The sequence below is a fragment of the Myotis myotis genome, unplaced genomic scaffold, assembly GCF_014108235.1.
Source record: "Myotis myotis isolate mMyoMyo1 unplaced genomic scaffold, mMyoMyo1.p scaffold_m19_p_3, whole genome shotgun sequence".
Lineage (NCBI taxonomy): Eukaryota > Metazoa > Chordata > Mammalia > Chiroptera > Vespertilionidae > Myotis > Myotis myotis.
Window position 1 is genome coordinate 191,053,017 of NW_023416335.1, and position 19,643 is coordinate 191,072,659.

General features: G+C 36.9%; 1 protein-coding gene and 1 long non-coding RNA gene across 4 annotated transcripts in view; one reads left to right on the forward strand and one right to left on the reverse strand.

Moving 5' to 3' along the window:
* LOC118651279 overlaps window positions 1-19,638 on the reverse strand; it is a 32,962-nt gene extending 13,324 nt beyond the window's left edge. The window contains exon 1 of one of the 3 annotated variants that reach the window (XR_004966159.1): window positions 19,245-19,638. This is a non-coding gene — a long non-coding RNA (uncharacterized LOC118651279). The remainder of the gene's footprint in view (window positions 1-19,244) is intronic. The other 2 variants (XR_004966161.1, XR_004966160.1) reach the window with 2 other exon arrangements.
* LOC118651278 (PZP alpha-2-macroglobulin like) overlaps window positions 1-19,643 on the forward strand; it is a 50,243-nt gene that overhangs the window by 30,416 nt on the left and 184 nt on the right. Inside the window, exons 18-35 of the mRNA XM_036300273.1 lie at window positions 3,192-3,339; window positions 3,982-4,210; window positions 5,040-5,166; window positions 5,514-5,635; window positions 6,134-6,185; window positions 7,241-7,324; window positions 7,585-7,761; window positions 8,042-8,129; window positions 9,268-9,424; window positions 9,789-9,863; window positions 10,279-10,459; window positions 12,530-12,753; window positions 14,517-14,735; window positions 14,907-15,034; window positions 16,094-16,184; window positions 16,890-16,958; window positions 17,709-17,811; window positions 19,046-19,087. Of these exons, the coding sequence (XP_036156166.1) occupies window positions 3,192-3,339; window positions 3,982-4,210; window positions 5,040-5,166; window positions 5,514-5,635; window positions 6,134-6,185; window positions 7,241-7,324; window positions 7,585-7,761; window positions 8,042-8,129; window positions 9,268-9,424; window positions 9,789-9,863; window positions 10,279-10,459; window positions 12,530-12,753; window positions 14,517-14,735; window positions 14,907-15,034; window positions 16,094-16,184; window positions 16,890-16,958; window positions 17,709-17,811; window positions 19,046-19,087 (2,316 nt within the window). The remainder of the gene's footprint in view (window positions 1-3,191; window positions 3,340-3,981; window positions 4,211-5,039; window positions 5,167-5,513; window positions 5,636-6,133; window positions 6,186-7,240; window positions 7,325-7,584; window positions 7,762-8,041; window positions 8,130-9,267; window positions 9,425-9,788; window positions 9,864-10,278; window positions 10,460-12,529; window positions 12,754-14,516; window positions 14,736-14,906; window positions 15,035-16,093; window positions 16,185-16,889; window positions 16,959-17,708; window positions 17,812-19,045; window positions 19,088-19,643) is intronic.

Genomic DNA, 19,643 nt, shown 5'->3' on the forward strand with positions numbered 1-19,643 from the left:
GGCTGCCAGAGGGATGTCTGATTGCCATCTTAGGCCCAATTCCCCGGGGAGCAGGCCTAAGCCAGCAGGTGGTCATCCTCTGAGGGATCCCAGATTGTGAGAGGGCACAGGCCGGGCTGAGGGACCTCCCGAGTGCACAAATTTTTGTGCACCTGGCCTCTAGTCTGTTAATAAAGATTAACATCTTTTGAGTTTGGGATTATAAATCTGAGGTTCTGTGAGTGAAGTGGACCTGAAATGCCTTTTCTCTAAGCCTCTAAGCCTCAAATCCTTCATTATATAAATTGAAGTAATGTGACTAAAGGCACTCTAGGGCATTTCAAAATCCCAATAAAATAAGTATTATGTACCAAAACAAATTAAGAATATTGACTGTTTAAAATTTGTTTTCTGTGTTCCTTGACATTGAGCCTATCGAATTAACCATGTGATATTAATATCTATCTGTAAACCAGCCCTATCATAAAGAAAACAATGCTGTCAGCTCACTTTTAAAGGACCATGTTTTTTTCCAAATATAACCTTCAAAAATAGCACCAATTCCAAACAGTTTCTTAGCAATGGGAAATATTTTTTCAGGTAACTAAGATGCTTTATAAATGAGGGAGATTAAGGAAAAAGAAAATAAACATGAAAATTATACAGAAAGAAGTTTGAGCTTAAACCATAAAAGTCTGAGGCAGAAGGAAATATGCTGGAAGTTCCTAAGAAAAGAATTTCAGGCATATGATGTAACAGAAAAAAATAACTTCTAGCCGTAGCTGATTTGGATCAGTGGGTAGAGCATCGGCCTGTGGACTGAAGGGTTCCAGGTTCCATTTCCAGTCAAGGCCACATACCTCGGTTGCAGGTTTGATCCCTGGCCCTGGTCAAGGGCATGTGCGGGGAGGCAACCAATCAATGTTTCTCTCTGTCTTTCCCCTCCCTTCCACTTTCTCTAAAAATCAATGGAAAAAATATCCTCTGGTGAGGATTAACAAAACAAAACAAACAAACAAAACACTTCTAAAATGTGATGAATACACAAAGAAGATTGAAATAAGTAGATATAAATGACTCAGGTATGTGCAGCAATGGAAGTGCTAAGAAAACTAGAATATTTTTTGAAAGTTCTTGAAAATAATTTGAAGAACATAAATCCATTCCCATGACTGTTTGGGAAGTCACCATGCAACTTCAGTGTTTGATGTCAGGGAACAGTAAATATGGAAAAAATAACTTTAATACTGTTTCTAGGGAGAGAGAGAGAGAGAGAGAGAGAGAGAGAGAGAGAGAGAGAATGAGGGAGAGGAAGGTTAATCCAAATAGGGTCGTAAAATCATGTTGGACAATGATAGAAATGATTAGTGCTTGAAACATAAGAACTAAGTTATAAATATGAAAGTTATTATTCATGTGGTCAATAAATTTTGATTGAATACTTACTAACCTAGTTTGTGGACATATAACAAATATTAAGAGTAATCTTCAATTGTATAAAGGTTATATTTTAATGGCATAAAGGGAGTATTGAAAAAATAAGCAAGTATATTAAATAGTTTATTAGAAGGTGACAAATTCTAAGGGGAAAATTAAATAGAAAATAGGGTGACCAGTGAATGTCTTACCAGGAGAGTAAAATTTTAGCAAAGATTTGAAGAAAGAGAACCAATTAAATGGCTATTTAGAAGAGTGTTGCATTCATAAAAAGCAACTCAAGTAAATGAAAATACCTATGGAGTGCTTATTATGTTTCAAGACAGAAGTGAAAAGTAGATAGATTAGATGATAGATAGATGATGATAGATAGATGATAGATGATGATGATAGATAGATAGATAGATAGATAGACAGATTAAATAAAAATAGATGGTAGATAGATGATAGATAGGTAGATAGATAGATAGATAGATAGATAGATAGATAGATGATAGATAGATAGATAGATAGATAGATAGATAGATAGATGATAGATAGATAGAATAAATAAAGATAGGTGGTAGTAGATATATTTCCTTAATTCTTACAGCAATCTTTTAAGGTAAGAATGTATTTTTATCACCATTTTCTCCTTTTTTGTTTTTCTGGCTTTATTGAGATATCAATGACATATAACATTGTGTAAGTTTAAGGTGTACAATGTGTTGATTTGATATGTTTTTGTGAAATGATTACCATTGATGCATTAGCTAATACTCCATCACCTCACATAGTACCATTTCTTTTTTGTGGTTATAATAATTTTTGAAATGGAAAAACTGAACCCAGAAAAGTTAAGTAGCTCAGCCAATAAGTAAGTAAATGGGAGAATGGGAATTGAATCAGGTACTCTGACTGCAGACCTATGTTTTTTAACTATTTCACTATTTTGCCTTTCAAAGGCTCTAAGGCAGTGGTTCTCAACCTTCCTAATGCCGCGACCCTTTAATATAGTTCCTCATGTTGTGGTGACCCCCAATTTCATTGTTACAAATTGAACATAATTAAAGCATAGTGATTAATCACAAAAAAACAATATGTAATTATATATGTGTTTTCCGATGGTCTTAGGTGACCCCTGTGAAAGGGTCGTTTGACCCCCACAGGTTGAGAGCCGCTGCTCTAAGGTGAGAGCTTATCTACCCTTTCCCTTTTGTAAATACTCTTTGTCTTGATCATAGAGCTATTCCAAATGGAAATATCTCTCTTTTTGTCATCTTGAATTCTTCATTTCTCCTTTCCATAAAATAAATAGAATAAAATCTAAAAATCTAGCCTTGTTATCAAGAGAGCAATAAATTTACAAGCTTCAATATAGTACACAGAATTGATATTCTTAAATTCTATTACTTTAGTGGTAATTCAAACAATTTTCAATATAGCCACCACTCATGTTATCTAAAGAGAGTTTTACCTTTTCTGCTCAGTTTTTCTATGAAGGAAACAGTACTCTCAGACCTTGAAAACCTATCATTTCCCCTACAAGCCATAAAATCATCTGCAAGTGATCTTGTACTTCCAGCCTCCATTCACATACATGGAGTTTCTACCTGTAAAAAACATTCCTCTCTGCTCAAAGAATGTGGACTCAACAAGTTATGTCCAAAGTTCTACAACTCTCAGGAGACAATCAGAGCAGTAAAATGGAAAATGTGTCCTCCTAAGCCTTACAGATGAACCATAAAATAAATGGATGCTTTTCCCTTAACTAGATTATTATTTTCTTTTATTAGGTTTGGGAGGTGTAGGGATGCTGTATAGTCCTCCAATTGGTGCAGCTGCTGCAATACCTGCAAATAATATGCCAAGTCCAGAGCCAGTCTCTGAAACAGTGCGGAGTTATTTCCCTGAGACCTGGATCTGGGAGCTGGCAATGGTGGAGTAAGTAACATCTCTCTCTTCTTTTTGCTCTGGGTGAGGCAATGTGACCCGCCCAGCATTTCAACTTGAAGATAAGCCTTCTGAAAAAGTTCTAAATAATTGTCTTAACCTCCTACCCTTTCATACAAGACCTAAGAAAAACACTTTTATTGTAAGGGCTCACTAGTATAATTGTCTCTCAGAGCAACAAGTCTAAAATAATTATTCCTAAGACTGCCTATAGAATATTCAAATTCTATACCGCCTAATGCCATCCAGGAGTCTTGCATAAGCAAGATTGGATCAAGCACATAAAGAAATCAGACTGCATAAGAGTGATAGTTTATTTGTTGGATCATGAATCTTAAATATGCTTTATGGAATTGGACAATAGTGAGGATAGCTTACGGACCAAACTGAATCATATTCAAATATTTCTATTTAAAATATATGCATGTGTGATGTGGCCATAGACAGATAAGGGAAAGAGACACCATTTAGTCCCTTTTGTTTTCCCACCTCAGTCCCTAGTACATAATCTAGTGTCCGCATGAACCCTTTAATGGTTTCACTCTTGACAGTCCCTTTACACATATTGATTCTCACTTGAAAAAAGACATTTACCTGCTTACTCTCTGTTCTTCCTATTGCCATCTTCGCCAGCTCATCGGGCGTGGCCGAAGTAGGAGTAACAGTCCCTGATACCATCACTGAGTGGAAGGCAGGAGCCTTCTGCCTGTCCAATGACACTGGACTTGGTTTCTCTCTTCCCACCACTCTCCGAGCCTTCCAGCCCTTCTTTGTGGAACTCACAATGCCCTACTCTGTGATTCGTGGAGAGGCCTTCACACTCAAGGCTACTGTCCTAAACTACCTTCCCAATTGCATCCGGGTAAGAAAAATGAGGGTGAATTGAAAGGGTAGATAGAACTTTGGTCATTCAGCTCATGATTTGTTCCCAAGACCAGATAATTCTTGGAATTATGTGCTAGCATTGCAAATAAATAGTGCTAAGCAAGATGGGACATGATCAGAAAGATAACACAATAACATATGAGCTACAGGTACTAAAACCACAGATCTCCAACCCACATATCTTTTTTTTTTTTTTTCCTGAATCTTGCTGAATCCTGACACAAGACAGGCTCTTTGGTGGGAAAATTCTTGATGCTGACACAAAATTTAGTTTTCTTAATTTTATTGGTGTTGTTCTTCAAGCCTTCATCTCTAAACTCCCACAATATTTACTTTTAACTTTTCTTATAGCACTTCTATCTTTGAAAATTATGACATAGTTTTGTGTACAGATTATCTCCCTTATAATACAATATCCTCTAGGTCAGGATCCTCTCCTTCAAAATTTTCTATGTCTTATATAAAATAGACATGTAATATATGTTAGAGGAAGTGGAGAGAGGGAGGAAGGAAGAAAATCTACACAGGAGTTAAGAACCATCAGGTAGGAACCAATAGGTACTTCTCCCAGAGGCAATATCTGCATGTGTCAGATATATAATCTAAATGCCAGCTCCTCCTAATAAATAATCAGTCTTGATGTGTGTCATTGCCATTTTCATGCTTTTCAAAGCACATGTGAAATTCATAGTCTTTTTCTAAATCCCAATTTAGTGCAGCACCTCACATGTGGCCCCAATTCCATGACTCAGTGTCTCTCCATATTCTGATAATATTTATCTCTATGCCACACTTGTGGGTGATAGGTCAGTGTGCAACTGCAAGCCTCTCCAGCCTTCCTGGCAGCCCAAAACGAAAAGGGGAAAGAATCCTACTGCATCTGTGTAAATGAGCGGCAAACCTTGTCTTGGGCAATAACTCCCAAAACTCTGGGTGAGTGACATCCTCCCCCACAAATGTTTGCCAGTCAACAATGGATCTCTGAATACTGCTTACATCATATTCTTTTTTTTTTTTTCTATCCACAATGGTACCCTACCGCTATTCCCACAACACCTGGGCCTCACAATCACAATACTTGGGCATTGGTTTCTCAGTGTTCATTAGCCTTGGGTTTTTTGTTGTTTTATTTTGTTTTCACCTTTCCTATTCCAGCGCATTGTAAGGTTAAAGTGCAGCCTTTGAGGTGATTGCAGAGCATAGAGTCATTTTCAGCTATTAGGGATGTCTTGGACTACTGTCAAGATGGATACTCATTTTCTCTACATTCTTTGTTTTAGGGAATATGAACTTCTCGGTGAGCGCCCAGGCAGTGAAGTCCCTAGAGCTTTGTGGAAATAAGGTTGCTGAGGTCCCTGAGATTGGGAGGAAAGACACGGTCATCAAAACCCTATTGGTGGAAGTAAGTCTGTATTACTTTGACATATGCTTCTGAGGCCATAACAATAATAAAAAAACAAAACAGTATGGACATTCTTGAGGTAACAAAGGATAATTAGTATCATACAGAATTCATCTGATAAGACTAATGGAATTTCCTATCCTTAAAGCATATATTATGAGAAACTTTGCTATGTAAACTTGTTAACTTATTGCATAGTTTTTTTAAAAAACATCATTAGGAGCCTTTTCCTTTTCTGATCTCTACCTCTCCTATAAGAGTCAAATATTTCTCTCACCTATTACATTTGACTCTCTGCCTTAGTGTCCCTCATTTTCTCCTCAGCCAATATCCCTTGTTGTTCAATGTTTTACACATTTACACTAATTTGATAACAAGTAGGATTTGATAGCATCATTTAGTGTAAACACCACCCTTCAAAGTAAACAATCGATGGTTGTCTTTTAGTCACCTCGATACTTAGCCCTCTTTCCTATTTTTTTTTTCTTTTCACCCAAGCCTGAAGGTATTGAGCAAGAAAAGACTTTCAATTCTATGGCCTGTACCTCAGGTAAGAGCCAATCTTCATAACCATTGTGAGAACAACGCCTCCCGAGGGTGTATATTTCAAGTTACAATGCACAGTCTTACATATTATCTCCCATAATTTTCAGAATGTTCCATTCAATTCGGCTTAATACTAAGTATTTCTTTGTACATATTTTACAAATAGGAACACTGAGCCCAAGAGAGCAGCTAATGTGGCTTGTGGGTGCAGGCAAGACTACTACTAGGGCTTGCTTGGTTCACTTTCAGCCTTTATCTCCGTAGCCAGTGGCTGCTCATCAGTGAGGCAGGATGCAAAGGCTTAGAGTGCCACAGCACGAGGTAGGAAGAAAGCAGAGTCATGACAAGTTTGAATCACAGTTAATATTCTCTAAAATAGTTGATAATAAAGCATATGGCACTTTCTGCTCATCTTACTAAAAACTTGTTTTCCATAGAAAAAAAAGAAGAACTCCACTTTGCATCAGGATTTTACCATATCATTAAAAAACATTAAATTGTGTAGCTTGTAAATTATACTGGCACATTAGCACTAGATCTATGTTCATAGTATATAAAACACTGTTCTTGACACTTAAGAAGGACCAATTTAAGGCTTAACATTAGAGGCCAACCAAATCAGAGAATTATACAAGTAATTCAGAAAACTCTAGATCCTCATCAGCTCCTAGCCTTCTTTAAGAGAGCTAGTGTGCACACAGCAACATAGAAGATGGTAAAACGGGAGGGAAAGGGACTCGGGCAGTTTTGTAGTGCCAAGAAAAGCTAGACTATTAAAGGTAATCTCATCATAAGTCAAAATTCTTATTTCTTGGACACAGGGTTCCTCACGGAGGCATAATAATGCTATTGCTAAATGTAATGATAACAATAATAATAACGGTTCACATGCATTGAGATTTAAGATATTGCCAAAGCTGTTCTAATTCACACATTTTATATGTATTATTTCACTGAATCATCACATGTGCAAGTAAAAGTAGGAAGAGGTTAAGTAACCACTAGATTATACTACTATAATGGATGCCATCCTTTCATATAGATTATTTGTTTCCAAAGGTACTGAAATATCTGAGCAATTATCCCTGAAGCTCCCACCAAATGTGGTCAAAGAATCTGCCAGAGCCTCTTTCTCAGTTTTGGGTGAGTTATCTTGCATCTAGAAAACTTGTGACAAAAGAACTGCCAAGCATACATTTTATCTATATATTTGTGTTCTAAATATCAACCTATTAATGTGTCAATTTATATAGAATCCTGGCAGGCTCACTTTTTCTGAATATAAATGTTCCCTTGTCCAAATGATAAAGTATCTGACTTTCAATACGAAAATCATCGGAGTTTACTAATGTTGGCTACATATGAACTTAAATAACTCTGACATTTAATCTCACATTGCCCAGGTGACATACTAGGTTCTGCTATGCAAAATACACAGAATCTCCTCCAGATGCCCTATGGCTGCGGAGAACAAAACATGGTCCTTTTTGCTCCTAACATCTATGTCTTGAACTATCTGAGTGAAACCCAACAGTTGACTTCAGAGATCAAGTCTAAGGCCATTGCCTTTCTCGTCAGTGGTAAGTGAGACAAAGAAAAGTTTACCATGTTACTCTACTAATAATGGGCTTTTTTCCCCACTACGCTGGCATTTTATCACCAGTGATCAAGCTAATGGAGTGATTTTTGTAGAAATGCAAAGTTTCCCACCATTTGATACAATGTTGCATTTTGACATATGGGTGATAGCCATAACACTATGACAGATCATACCCATGAGCCATCAAATGTCAGGGGAGTCTGGATACCATCAGCCTGCACCTGGAGATAGCCTGCCTTTCTATGATACTTTCATTCCAGGTTACCAGAGGCAGCTGAACTACAAACATCAAGATGGTTCCTATAGCGCCTTCGGGGATCAGTCTGGCAGAAATGAGGGCAACACTTGGTAAGAAAAGAAAATCATTCTGAGTTTCAACTATGAGTTCAAAGCATGTCCATACAGGGTAGGACAAAAAGTAGGTTTACAGTTGTTCATATGGAAAATAACACAATAATTAATAAATAATACAAGAATAAACTGTGTTTTGCATACTCACTACTGTAAACCTCCTTTTGCCCCACTCTGTCTATTCACCTACTTAATTCTTACAATAATCCTGTGAAATGAAAACTATTAGCTTCATTTTACAGAGGAAATGATGTTCATTATGGATGAATAAATGTCTCTAGTATAAACCACTAATAAATGGCAAAACTGAGAACATTTGAAGTTGATTATTTTTATATCAACACACCAAGCCCCTCTTTCTTATGTTGGTAAGGAACCATTATAAACTTCTTATTTGCCCTCATAAATTGTTGAACAGTGCTGAGATGCTAGAAACAGGCTAGAAAAATGGCAGCCATTACTCACAGTGCATACTTTACCACCTTCTACTAGATGATCCTCTCTATCTATTTATCTAGCTATCATCTATCTATTTATCCATCCATCTACTTTTCTATTTATCCATCTATTCATTTATCCACCTGTCCATCAATTCATCTATGCATCTGTCCATCTATCATCCATTCATCTAATTATCTATCTATCTATCTGAACTAAATATGACCATACAAGAAAACAAGAGGAAATCAACAACCTGAAAAGTAGTAGAGAGGCAGGATGATGTAGAGAAAAATATTTACTGAAACAGACCAGTAAAAGAAGACAGACCAATAGAATATTAGTTGCAGAAGACAAAGTAAGAAATCAATGGAAACAAATAAATACAGAAAGTCCAGAATATGAGAGCAAATATCTTAACCACCCCCAAGAAAACTAGGAGAAACCTAAATCTCTAAAGTGATGCTTTTGGAAGCAAGAATCCTTGGTAAGACATCTAACAACATGCCACAGGAAAAAAAGAAATAGAAAGAAGCTAACAGGTTAACAGAAAAAGTTTCCAAACTCTCAGCAATAGCTCTTTCATTCTCATGAGGGTGAATTGGGGGAGAGTGGGAGTCTATGTGTGCAAAACAGAGTTTTAAGGTGCTGTATGAGAATAAATGGTCTCAGAAGCCTGCTTTTCTTCATCCTTCAGGCTCACAGCCTTTGTACTGCAGACCTTTGCCCAGGCTAAAAGCTACATCTTCATTGATGAAGCACACATTACCCAAGCCCTCGTGTGGCTCTCCCAGAGGCAAAAGGAGAATGGCTGTTTCAGAAACTCTGGGTCACTGCTCAACAATGCCATTAAGGTGAAGTGCTGTGAGTACTTATGCTGAACCCCATGATACATCAATATTAACATTGTTCCAAACGTGATAGGAGAAAGAAGGCACAGGAAAATTGCAAAGATGAAGTCTTAGGTAATGTGAGAGGGCATCTAGGAAGGAGTTATAAACCTGAAAATTATAAAGAAGAAAGAAATGGTGCTTTGCATGAGGGTGTTACTTTGCTTGATAGAGAAGATACTGAAGACAAGTTGCATTAAAGACCAGAGAATATACTAAAATTTAGAAGTGCAATTAATCAAGTACAATTAATCAAAATTTCTCTCTCTCTCTCTCTCTCTCTCTCTCTCTCTCTCTCTCTCTCTCTCTCTCTCTCTCTCATTTACAGGGAGGAGTGGAAGACGAAGTGACCCTCTCTGTCTACATCACTATTGCTCTTCTGGAGAGTGGTCTTCCAGTCACTGTAAGACTCACCTCAGTCCCACTTCCTACTATGAAAATTACAGGCCTGATGTCTGGAACACCTCTACACTAAAAGCCAAGTCTCAGCTTTCATTTTGCTCAATGATGAGGCATTTCTCAGCCAGATGAGCTCTTCAGTCAATTCCATTAAAGGGAATTTATACTTGCCCAATAATGCCCTTGGACTATGTACCAAAACTAATCCTAAAAACGCATGTTCCCTGGCCTTATTTTTTGAAAACTAAATATAAAGTTAAGAAATTTAAAATGTTTCTCGGCTTAAATATAGTGGATATTGGCTTTCTACTTGGCTGGCTGAAAACCATGAATGACATCTGTCAAGCAATATCCAACTCAGAACTTGTTCTATCCTCTACTTATCCTAGTTTGACATCAGCACCTCTTTGTCTTCACAGAACTCTGTTGTTCAAATGGCCCTACTCTGCCTGGAGTCTGCCTGGAATACAGCAAAGGAGGGGCCCCGTGGAAGCCATATCTACACCAAGGCATTGTTGGCCTACGCTTTTGCCCTAGCAGGAAACCAAAATAGGAGGGGAGAAATACTGAACTCTCTGGATGAAGAAGCTGTGAAAGAAGGTGAGAGCATGCCCTAACCGGTTTAGCTCACTGGATAGAGCGTCGGGCTGGGGACTGAAGGGTCCCAGGTTCGATTCTGGGCAAGGGCATGTACCTTGGTTGTGGGCACATCCCCAGTGGGGAGTGTGCAGGAGGCAGCTGATTGATGTTTCTAACTCTCTATCCCTCTCCCTTCCTCTCTGTAAAAAATCAATAAAATATATATTTTTTTAAAAAGAGTCCTAACCGGTTTGGCTCAGTGGATAGAGCATCAGCCTGTGGACTCAGGGGTCCCAGGTTCGATTCCGGTCAAGGGCATGTACCTTGGTTGCAGGCACATCCCCAGTGGGGAGTGTGCAGGAAGCAGCTGATCGATGTTTCTCTCTCATTGATGTTTCTAACTCTCTATCCCTCTCCCTTCCTCTCTATAAAAAATCAATAAAATATATTTTTTAAAAAAAGAAGGTGAGAGCAAATGGTTAAAAAAAAATTTCCCCTTCCACTTACACAAATTCTATAAGGAGGAATATATTCCTGCTGAAAGCAACAAGCTTTTTAATTCTTTAGCCAAATTATCTGTTGTGAGGTCAAAACACCTTTTATAAAAATATATTCTCTGGGATTGCATATGTTATACCATACATAATACTGCAGGTAACTGATGGAATTTTATCTCTACCTGCTGAAAGCAATATATTAAACAAATATATATTTTTATAGGATAAGTGCCTACATACTTGGGTGATAAATGGTACAAGAAAAAGCCATACTAAAGAAATTGCAATAACATTTTCAAAGTGTTTTTATCTCTTTTTGCCAGATTATTACAAAAGTCCTATGAGCTCAATAAGTAGGTTTTATTTTTTTCAATTACAGTTTATATTCAATATCATTTTATATTAGTTTAGGTGTGCTGCATAGTAGTTAAAGAATCACATACTTTACAAAGTGGTCCCCTTGATATTTCAAGCATTCTTCTGGTACCGTACATGGTTATTACAATATTGGCCATATTCCTTATGCTATCCTGTACTTCCCCAGGACAATTTTGTGACTAATTATTTGTAGCTCTTAATCCCTTCACTTTTTTCAGCAGCTCCCCCCACCACCACCAATAACAACTTCCTTCCCCTCTGGCAAACATCAGTCAGTTCTCTGTATCTATGAGTCTGTTTCAATTTTGTTTGTTCATTTATTTTGTTCTTTAGATTCCACATATAAGTAAAATCATACAATATTTGTCTTTCTATGACCATTTTCACTTAGCATAATACTGTCTAGGTCTGTCCATGCTGCCACAAATGGTAAAATTGCATTCTTTTTTGTGGCTAAATAATATTCTATTATGTACATATGTATACCACAGCTTTTATATCCTCTTGTTTATTGATGGGCATTGGGGTTGCTTCCATATCTTGGGTGTTGTAAATAACACTACAATGAGCATAGGAGTGCATATATTGTTTTGAATTAGTGTTTTGGGTTTCTTTGGGTACATACTCTCCATACGTTTTTTAAAGTGGCTGCATCAATCTTCTCTCCCATCAAAAATGCATGACTGTTCCCTTTTCTCCACATCCTGGTCAACATTTCTTTACTGATTTATTGATGACAGCCATTCTAACAGGTGTGAGTTGATATCTCATTGTGGTTTTAATTTGCATCTCTCTGCTGCTTAGTGATGTTGACCATCTTTTCGTATGTTTATTGGCCATCTGTGTGTCCTCTTTGGAGGAATGTAATAGGTAGGCTTTATATCCAATTCATACTCCAATTCCCAGGAAATATCACAAATAGCAAGAAAACTCTGTCTTGTTTCTCTTTCAATTATATATATATATATATATATATATATATATATATATATATATATATATATATATATATAGTTAAGAGATTAACAAGTGTGCACTATGCTTCTTCCTCCAACAACATTCTCGGTCTTAGGCCCAGAGGACTAAACTTGAGTTCAGCATGGAAATGACAGAGAGGACCTTACTTCATCTCTCTATTATTTTCAACTCCATATGATATGAATATTCACTTATTATCTACCAATAGTTATAATTCTCTCTTTTTCTCACCCTTAAGACAACACCGTCCACTGGGAACGACCTCAAAAAAACAGGGCACCAGAAGGGTATTTTTACCAACCCCAGGCTCCCTCTGCTGAGGTGGAGATGACATCCTATGTGCTCCTGGCATACCTCACTGCCCAGCCTGCCCCAAGCTTAGAGGACCTGACTTCTGCATTGCACATTGTGAAGTGGATCATAAAGCAACAGAATTCCTATGGGGGTTTCTCCTCCACCCAGGTTTGTGGTTCCCATATAGTCTTCTCCTCCAGGTTCACTTGACAGTTGGCCAATTTGAAAACAGAACAGTTACAAAGAAAAGAGAAGGTGAATCATTAAACCTTGGAAGAATTATTTAGAAATATTTAGAAACAGTAGGAGAAAAAGGAAAAGGACCCAAGTCATTCCCCCAAACAATTTTCACTAAGCCCTGCATTATCCCATCAATTTGGCTACTTAACCATAAGCACCATTCCTCTCTAAAGCTATATTATATCATTAGCACACATCGGTCAATAGCCACACTCTAGAATAGGGTTTCTGAATAGCAAAACTGTTGACATTTTGTTCCAGATAATTATTATTGTGAGGGGCTGTCCTGGCCATTGAAAGATGTCTAACAGCCTCCTGGTCTCTCCCCACTAGATGCCAGTAGCATTCTACTCACAGTTAAGACAAGACAAAATCAACCCTGGTTGAGAATCAGTGTTAATCCTGCAAGAAATTCTCTAAGATGAACCAGAACATTGTGTGATTAAAAGGAAAGTGACCACTTAGATCTCATTTTGATCTTCATAGAATGAATAAGAAGTTCTATTTAATCACTCCAAGGAACTCAGACTCTCCAGTCCTTTCTAACTGCCCTGAGACCTGTCTTCTTACAACCGCCCCCCTCCTTAAAATTGATTGTTTTTAAGCTAAATCTCTTAAATTATTTTTTTCATACCACATTTTTGGAAATGTTTTATTGAGTGCAAAAATGATTGTATTAACCATCTGGATTTCCACTCTTACACATCTTTCAGTATTTTGGATGTACATAATGTAACTTTTGTTTTTTAGGGATATCTATAATAATTAAATCATAATATGCTAATTAGACCAAATAGCCTTCCAGATGTCCTTCCTTCCGGACATAGACGCAGAGGATGGGGGCCGAGGCAGAGGAGGCAGAGGTGGAAGAGGCCCCCGGCCGTGCCTGCGGCTGTGGGCAGGGAGCCGGGGCCAAGGCCCTTGCAAGAATTTTGTGCATCAGGCCTCTAGTTATATATGTAAAACTATATATATATATATATATATATATATATATATATATATATATATATATAACTCATGGGCACAGACAACTGGATAGTGAAGGCCTGGGGCAGGGGGCGGGGGGCAGGGAGTTGAGGGCAGGGAGCAGGTGCGAACTAAAGGGGTCAATGGAGGGGATAGGGGACATATGTAATACTTTCAACAATAAAGATTAAGAAATAAAAATAAAATTCAATAAGGCAGTGACTTGGGGGGATGGAGAATATATAAAGGGGAAAAGAAACTTGGGAAAGTGCAAGTTGTCTTATACTACACTTTTTATTCTCAGCAAATTTCTGTCATTCTTCTATCTAAATTACTGTCTAGTAAATGACAGTCACTATTTTGACTTAACTTTTTAATTTTAAACCTATTCTTTGAAAGATATAAAAAAGAGAAGTATTGATGAGAAAGAGCAGGGCACAACTTCTGGGCATAGAAATAGTCCCTTGGGACAATACCAACACAAGTGAAATGAAATTGTGAATCTAATTTGCATTAATAGTCTTTTATTTCATTTGGAGAAACTATAGCATGACTTTGATTATGCCTTAAAGGCAGAGAAAAAGAAAAAGCAATTAGCAGTTGTATACTTTAGGGGAGGAAAGCCATCACGCCCTTGCGGTAGCTAACACAGACTTTTGAGGAAAATCCCAGCCATCAAAAACTTACTCTTTGGGTGTGGTTTCTCCCCTCATCTCTTCCAGGACACAGTGATAGCTCTCCATGCCCTGTCTAAATATGGAGCAGCCACTTTCATCAGGACTCAGAAAACTGCACAAGTGACCATTCGTGATTCAAAAACCTTTTCCACAAAATTCCAAGTGGATAGCAACAACCTCCTGTTACTGCAGCAGGTCTCATTGCCAGAGCTGCCTGGGGAATACACCATAACAGTGACTGGGGAAAGATGTGTGTATCTTCAGGTGAGACTCTAGAATTATATTGGAAAAAATCAACTTGAAACTCTCCTCTGAAAAGGAAGCTCTGCTCTTTGCTTCCTGGACAAGTAAAGGGCAAATCTGGAGAAGTTAAATGATGAAAAAGTGAGGCTTCCCAGGAAAAGAAAGACTGATGGTGTCTTTGGTGTTCCACAGACATCCATGAAATATAATATCCTTCCAGAAAAGGAGGATTCCCCATTTGCCTTGGAGGTACAAACTCTGCCCCAAACTTGTGATGGACCCAAAGCCCATACCAGCTTCCAGATCTCAGTGAATGTCAGGTAAGACCTTCTGACTGAGTCAGCTAATCCTGAGTCTAAAAGCTACTTGGAACCATCAATCATTAATATATTTGGAAGCTATGCTAGTAGATAAATTTAATTTAAAATTAATATATATATATATATATATACTAATGAAGTTAGTCTTCTATCATTATGAAATTATCTTTTTCTCTAGTAAATGTTTTGTCTTAAAGTTTTAATAATGCTTTAAAAGCATTTGAAAGCAAAGTCTAGTCTTAAATATGTTTAATAAAAACTGTAAATTTTTTAAATGTTCTAATTAATTCCTAGTAATCGTTTACACTAATTTTTATTTAACTCATTGTAAAATAATAAATTATTTTTTCAAATATTTTTACCTTAAGTTGAAGTAAATCTTTCTTACCTCTTCTGAATAATTATATTCTACCTTATTTTTTCTAATCAAATGAATAAGTAATAAATGCTAATATTAAATACAAAGTATTTATTACATATAAAATATAGATGTTGCCCTATCATGAGCCATTAAAAACTTTGCAGGAGTCCTAAGAAAACATAGCCCAAATTATATTGCTTTGTATCTAATACTAATGACATTAATATTATAAAATAAATGATATTTCAGACAACCAACCCAATTTTTAAACATAAATTTAATTGAAGTATAAAGCATTTGAATTTATCTGTCCTTACATTTTGGAGCCGCTCTTTGGAGACATGCTACATTTAAATTAACTAAAAATATAAAAGTAAGATATATTAAATAACAAATGAGTAGTATAGGTAGAATGTCCAAAACCTGTAGATGTGTTACAAAAGCAGATTACCAAACTCCACTCCCAAAGATTCTGTTTTGATCATGTGGGACTAAGCCTTGAATATCTACGATTTTAGTAAGCTATAAATCTGATGTATATTGATATCATACATGTCCAGGAAACACAGAGTTCTGTAGGTCATAATCTTAGGGGAAACTTCATGAAGATGGACAGGTTTTTGGTGGGTCTTGAAAGAGGAACTTTGGCTTTCTTTCACATAATAAATTCTAACTCCTTTTTTTCTCTGACACTACAGTTACAGAGGGAGCCGCCCTGTCTCCAATATGGTGATTGTTGATGTGAAAATGGTATCTGGTTTTATTCCCTTGAAACCAACAGTAAAAATGGTAGGTGTGTTTTAAGCCTAGGTAGATCCCATACAAAAGGATGTTATGCATCTTCAAATGAGACCATACCAATATCAAAGCTCTATCCATATCATCCTGCCTCAAAAACTGTTTTTCCCCAAACCCATGAAATTAAATTCAGTAACTTTTTATTTGGCTCTAAGCTAAGAGACCTGTGTGATACCAGAGAACTGCAAGGGGATATCTTATCCTTAGGCCACTCATGGTCCAGTTAGGAACTGAAAGCACGTGGGCATGAAACAATAAAATGACAAGCAAGAAAAACAGACTATGATTAAATATCAAATTGACTAATATGCACACACAAAATTTGGCAATGATAAAACTAATGTGAGCTTGAATCGGCAAAGATGCCAGAGAGTCTAACATGTTACTTGAATGTTGAAGGATAATGAAAATCCTGACCTGAAAATAGCTGGCTTCCTTCTCTTGATAGAATTCCAAGTGATTTTTTTCAATCAAGACATGACAGTGTTGAAGCCTGTTTGCATATGTGATTCCTTCCACTCACCCAACTTTTGTATAGCTAATGTACCTTGATGTTTAATCATGAAGATGAGTCATAGGCATTCTAGCCCTCATGTTATTTAAAGAATAAACATTTGTCCCTTTCTACAATCTGCTCTAGGTCTCAGTGTTCTGATATCTATTGTCTAACTTTTTGAGTTCTCTAATTTTCTTCAGCTTGAAAGATCTAACCATGTGAGCAGGACAGAAGTGAGCAATAACCATGTCATCATTTATGTGGAACAGGTGAGAGCTCTGGCATTTGAGCTGAGACTATATACATCAGTTGACTTTCTAAGTGGGTCTTGTCAATAGAAGATAAGTAATGTAAGGAAAGCAATAATTAGTAACACCCTTCCAGAAAGTTAATCTATGCGAAAGAGAATAAAAGGAAAATCTCCTTTTAAATCCATAGAATGTCTGCTCTCTTTTTAATTATGTTATAATTGGAATATGAATATTTCTATGATTTCCAGTAGAAAATCAACAGAATAAATGTCTAACATGTGTGTTATTTTAAAGACCCACCAAAAAGAATAAATACACCACTGTGGTTGATTAATAATACTGTTAATATTCTGATAAATATATCACTATATATAATAAAATGTAGATCTCATGAGTATCTTCAAAGCCAATAGAAAATCAAAAGGAATGTTTTATCTAACCACACAAAAATAGTTTTTTATTATAACTACAGGTGGTACAAGTCTCTGCATCTTAAAACACATTCACATAGACTCGGTTAATTTCTTACAGAGGACTACAAGAGCATATGGGTTGTTGTCTCTGTTGTTTAGGAGAATATCTTGGGGATTTTGTTCATTGTAAAGAGTTCCCAAAGTTGCCTTCTAAACCCATCTTGGCATCCACAAATGTTTGCTTACCTAGAAGATCCAGGTGAAGAAGAGTCAGAGAACAATAAAGAATATGTTTTACTCAAAGAAGAGAGAAGAGGATTTCTAACCTCTTTATTACTCCCACTTTTCCTTTTAGGTGACAGCTCAGACACTAAGCTTTTCTTTCACGGTTCTGCAAGACATCCCAGTAAGAGACCTAAAGCCAGCGATTGTTAAAGTCTATGATTACTATGAGACACGTAAGTGAGAGAAAACTGAGACAATTAAATAGTCTCAATGTAAAACCAAGAAATAGATGACAATAACCCTGGTTTTAGACCATTCAATCAATATTATATCTATTTGTCCCTTTCCTCCAAGCTATATACTGTAGAAATCACCTACAAACAAATTTATCAATTAATATTTATTGAGTCAGAAACTTAAGAATTTACAAACAGGGGGATGGGAGCATGAGTGTGCAGGGCGGCGGGGGGGGGGGGGGAGGTTAGGGTTAATGGGAGGGATGAGGACACATTTGTAATACCTTAACTAATAATAAAAAAAAAAAAAAACGAAAAAAAAAGATTTTTTTTAAAAGAATTGAAAATCTATGGCCGAATAAAGTATTATGAAGGGAAAGAAAAAAAAAGAAAGATATTTGGTGACTGCTCTCAAATAGTTTAGAGACATAAAGAACATAGTACACATGGAAAGATAATGTAACCAGAAAAGACAGTTAAATGATAAATGAGTGTTACCAAGATAAGGGATAAGAAATTGGGGAAGTGAAAATAGCACAGAAGACTAGTGCTTAATATGGACAAATAGGAAAAAAAGACAGAGGAAGAAAGATCTGAGTTGAATCCTAATGGATAAGTACACCTTCTAAAGTAAATAGTAGAGCCCTAGGCAGTTGGCTCAGTGGGTAGAGCACTGGCCTGTGGACTGAAGGGTCCCAGGTTTGGTTCCCTCCAAGGGCACATACCTTGGTTGCAGGCTCTTCCCCTTCAGGGCGCATTCAGGAGGCAACCAATTGTTGATGTGTTTCTCTCACATCTATATTTCTCTCTGCCTTTCCCTCTTTCTTCCACTTTCTCTAAAAAATAATAACAAAAGCATCTTAGGCTAGAGCAATAATCTTAGAAAAGGGATTCAGGAAGCAAGCTGGATAAAGTGAGTATAAGCAGAGAGTTCATGGAAGAAAGAGCTACAAGAAAAAAAGAGAGCAACAATGGTCATCTTCCTAAGAATTTAAAATTTGAATACTATCTAAACAGTCTTCAATCCCCCTTCTCCACTCCCGATGGCGGGGGGAGGGGGGGTAAAGGGGTAATAAATATGTTAGCTATCCTGTTCAACTCTGGCCTATTTGAATAGAGTTTTAACAATCCTGATATGATATACTTTTCACCAAAAGTAAAGTAAATAGATTCAATATGGCCTCTTGTTCATAGATGTTTTTTGTTTCTCCTTTCACCTAATGTTTCTTAGATGAGTCCGCTATTGCTGAGTACACTGCCCCCTGCAGCATAGGTAAGAAATCACATGCCATGATCAACATCATACTCCATTGACTTTGCTCCCTAAATGTTCTTCTAAATTTAAAATTCTTTACAAGTCTTTTCCTAGATCTGAGACAATTTATATGGCACATTCTCACACAAAGAGAAAACTGGAGAATGGTACTTACCCTGTAGGTGGGCTCTCCGATTTAAGATATTCATTCCATTATAAGAAAAGTCAATAAGTTTTATTTATGTTTGTGGGATAGCCAGCAATAATAGACAACATTTCACATCACAGCTAATTGGTTTCCTTCATTTCAAGGGCCAACTATTATGATTCTCCTGCCTAATCTAACCCAACACATTTTTATAAATGAAGTTTTATTGGAACAGATCCACACTCATATCTATTTTCTATGGCTGCTATTATGAGTTAAGTAGTTATGACGTAAACCATACGGCCTGCAAAGCCAAAATATTTAGCATCTAGCATTTCACAGAGAAAGTTTGCTAACCCCAGCTTTAGCTCACACTCACTGCTCAGATTCAACTGAGGGAATATTTCTGAAGAAACCCTACAACTC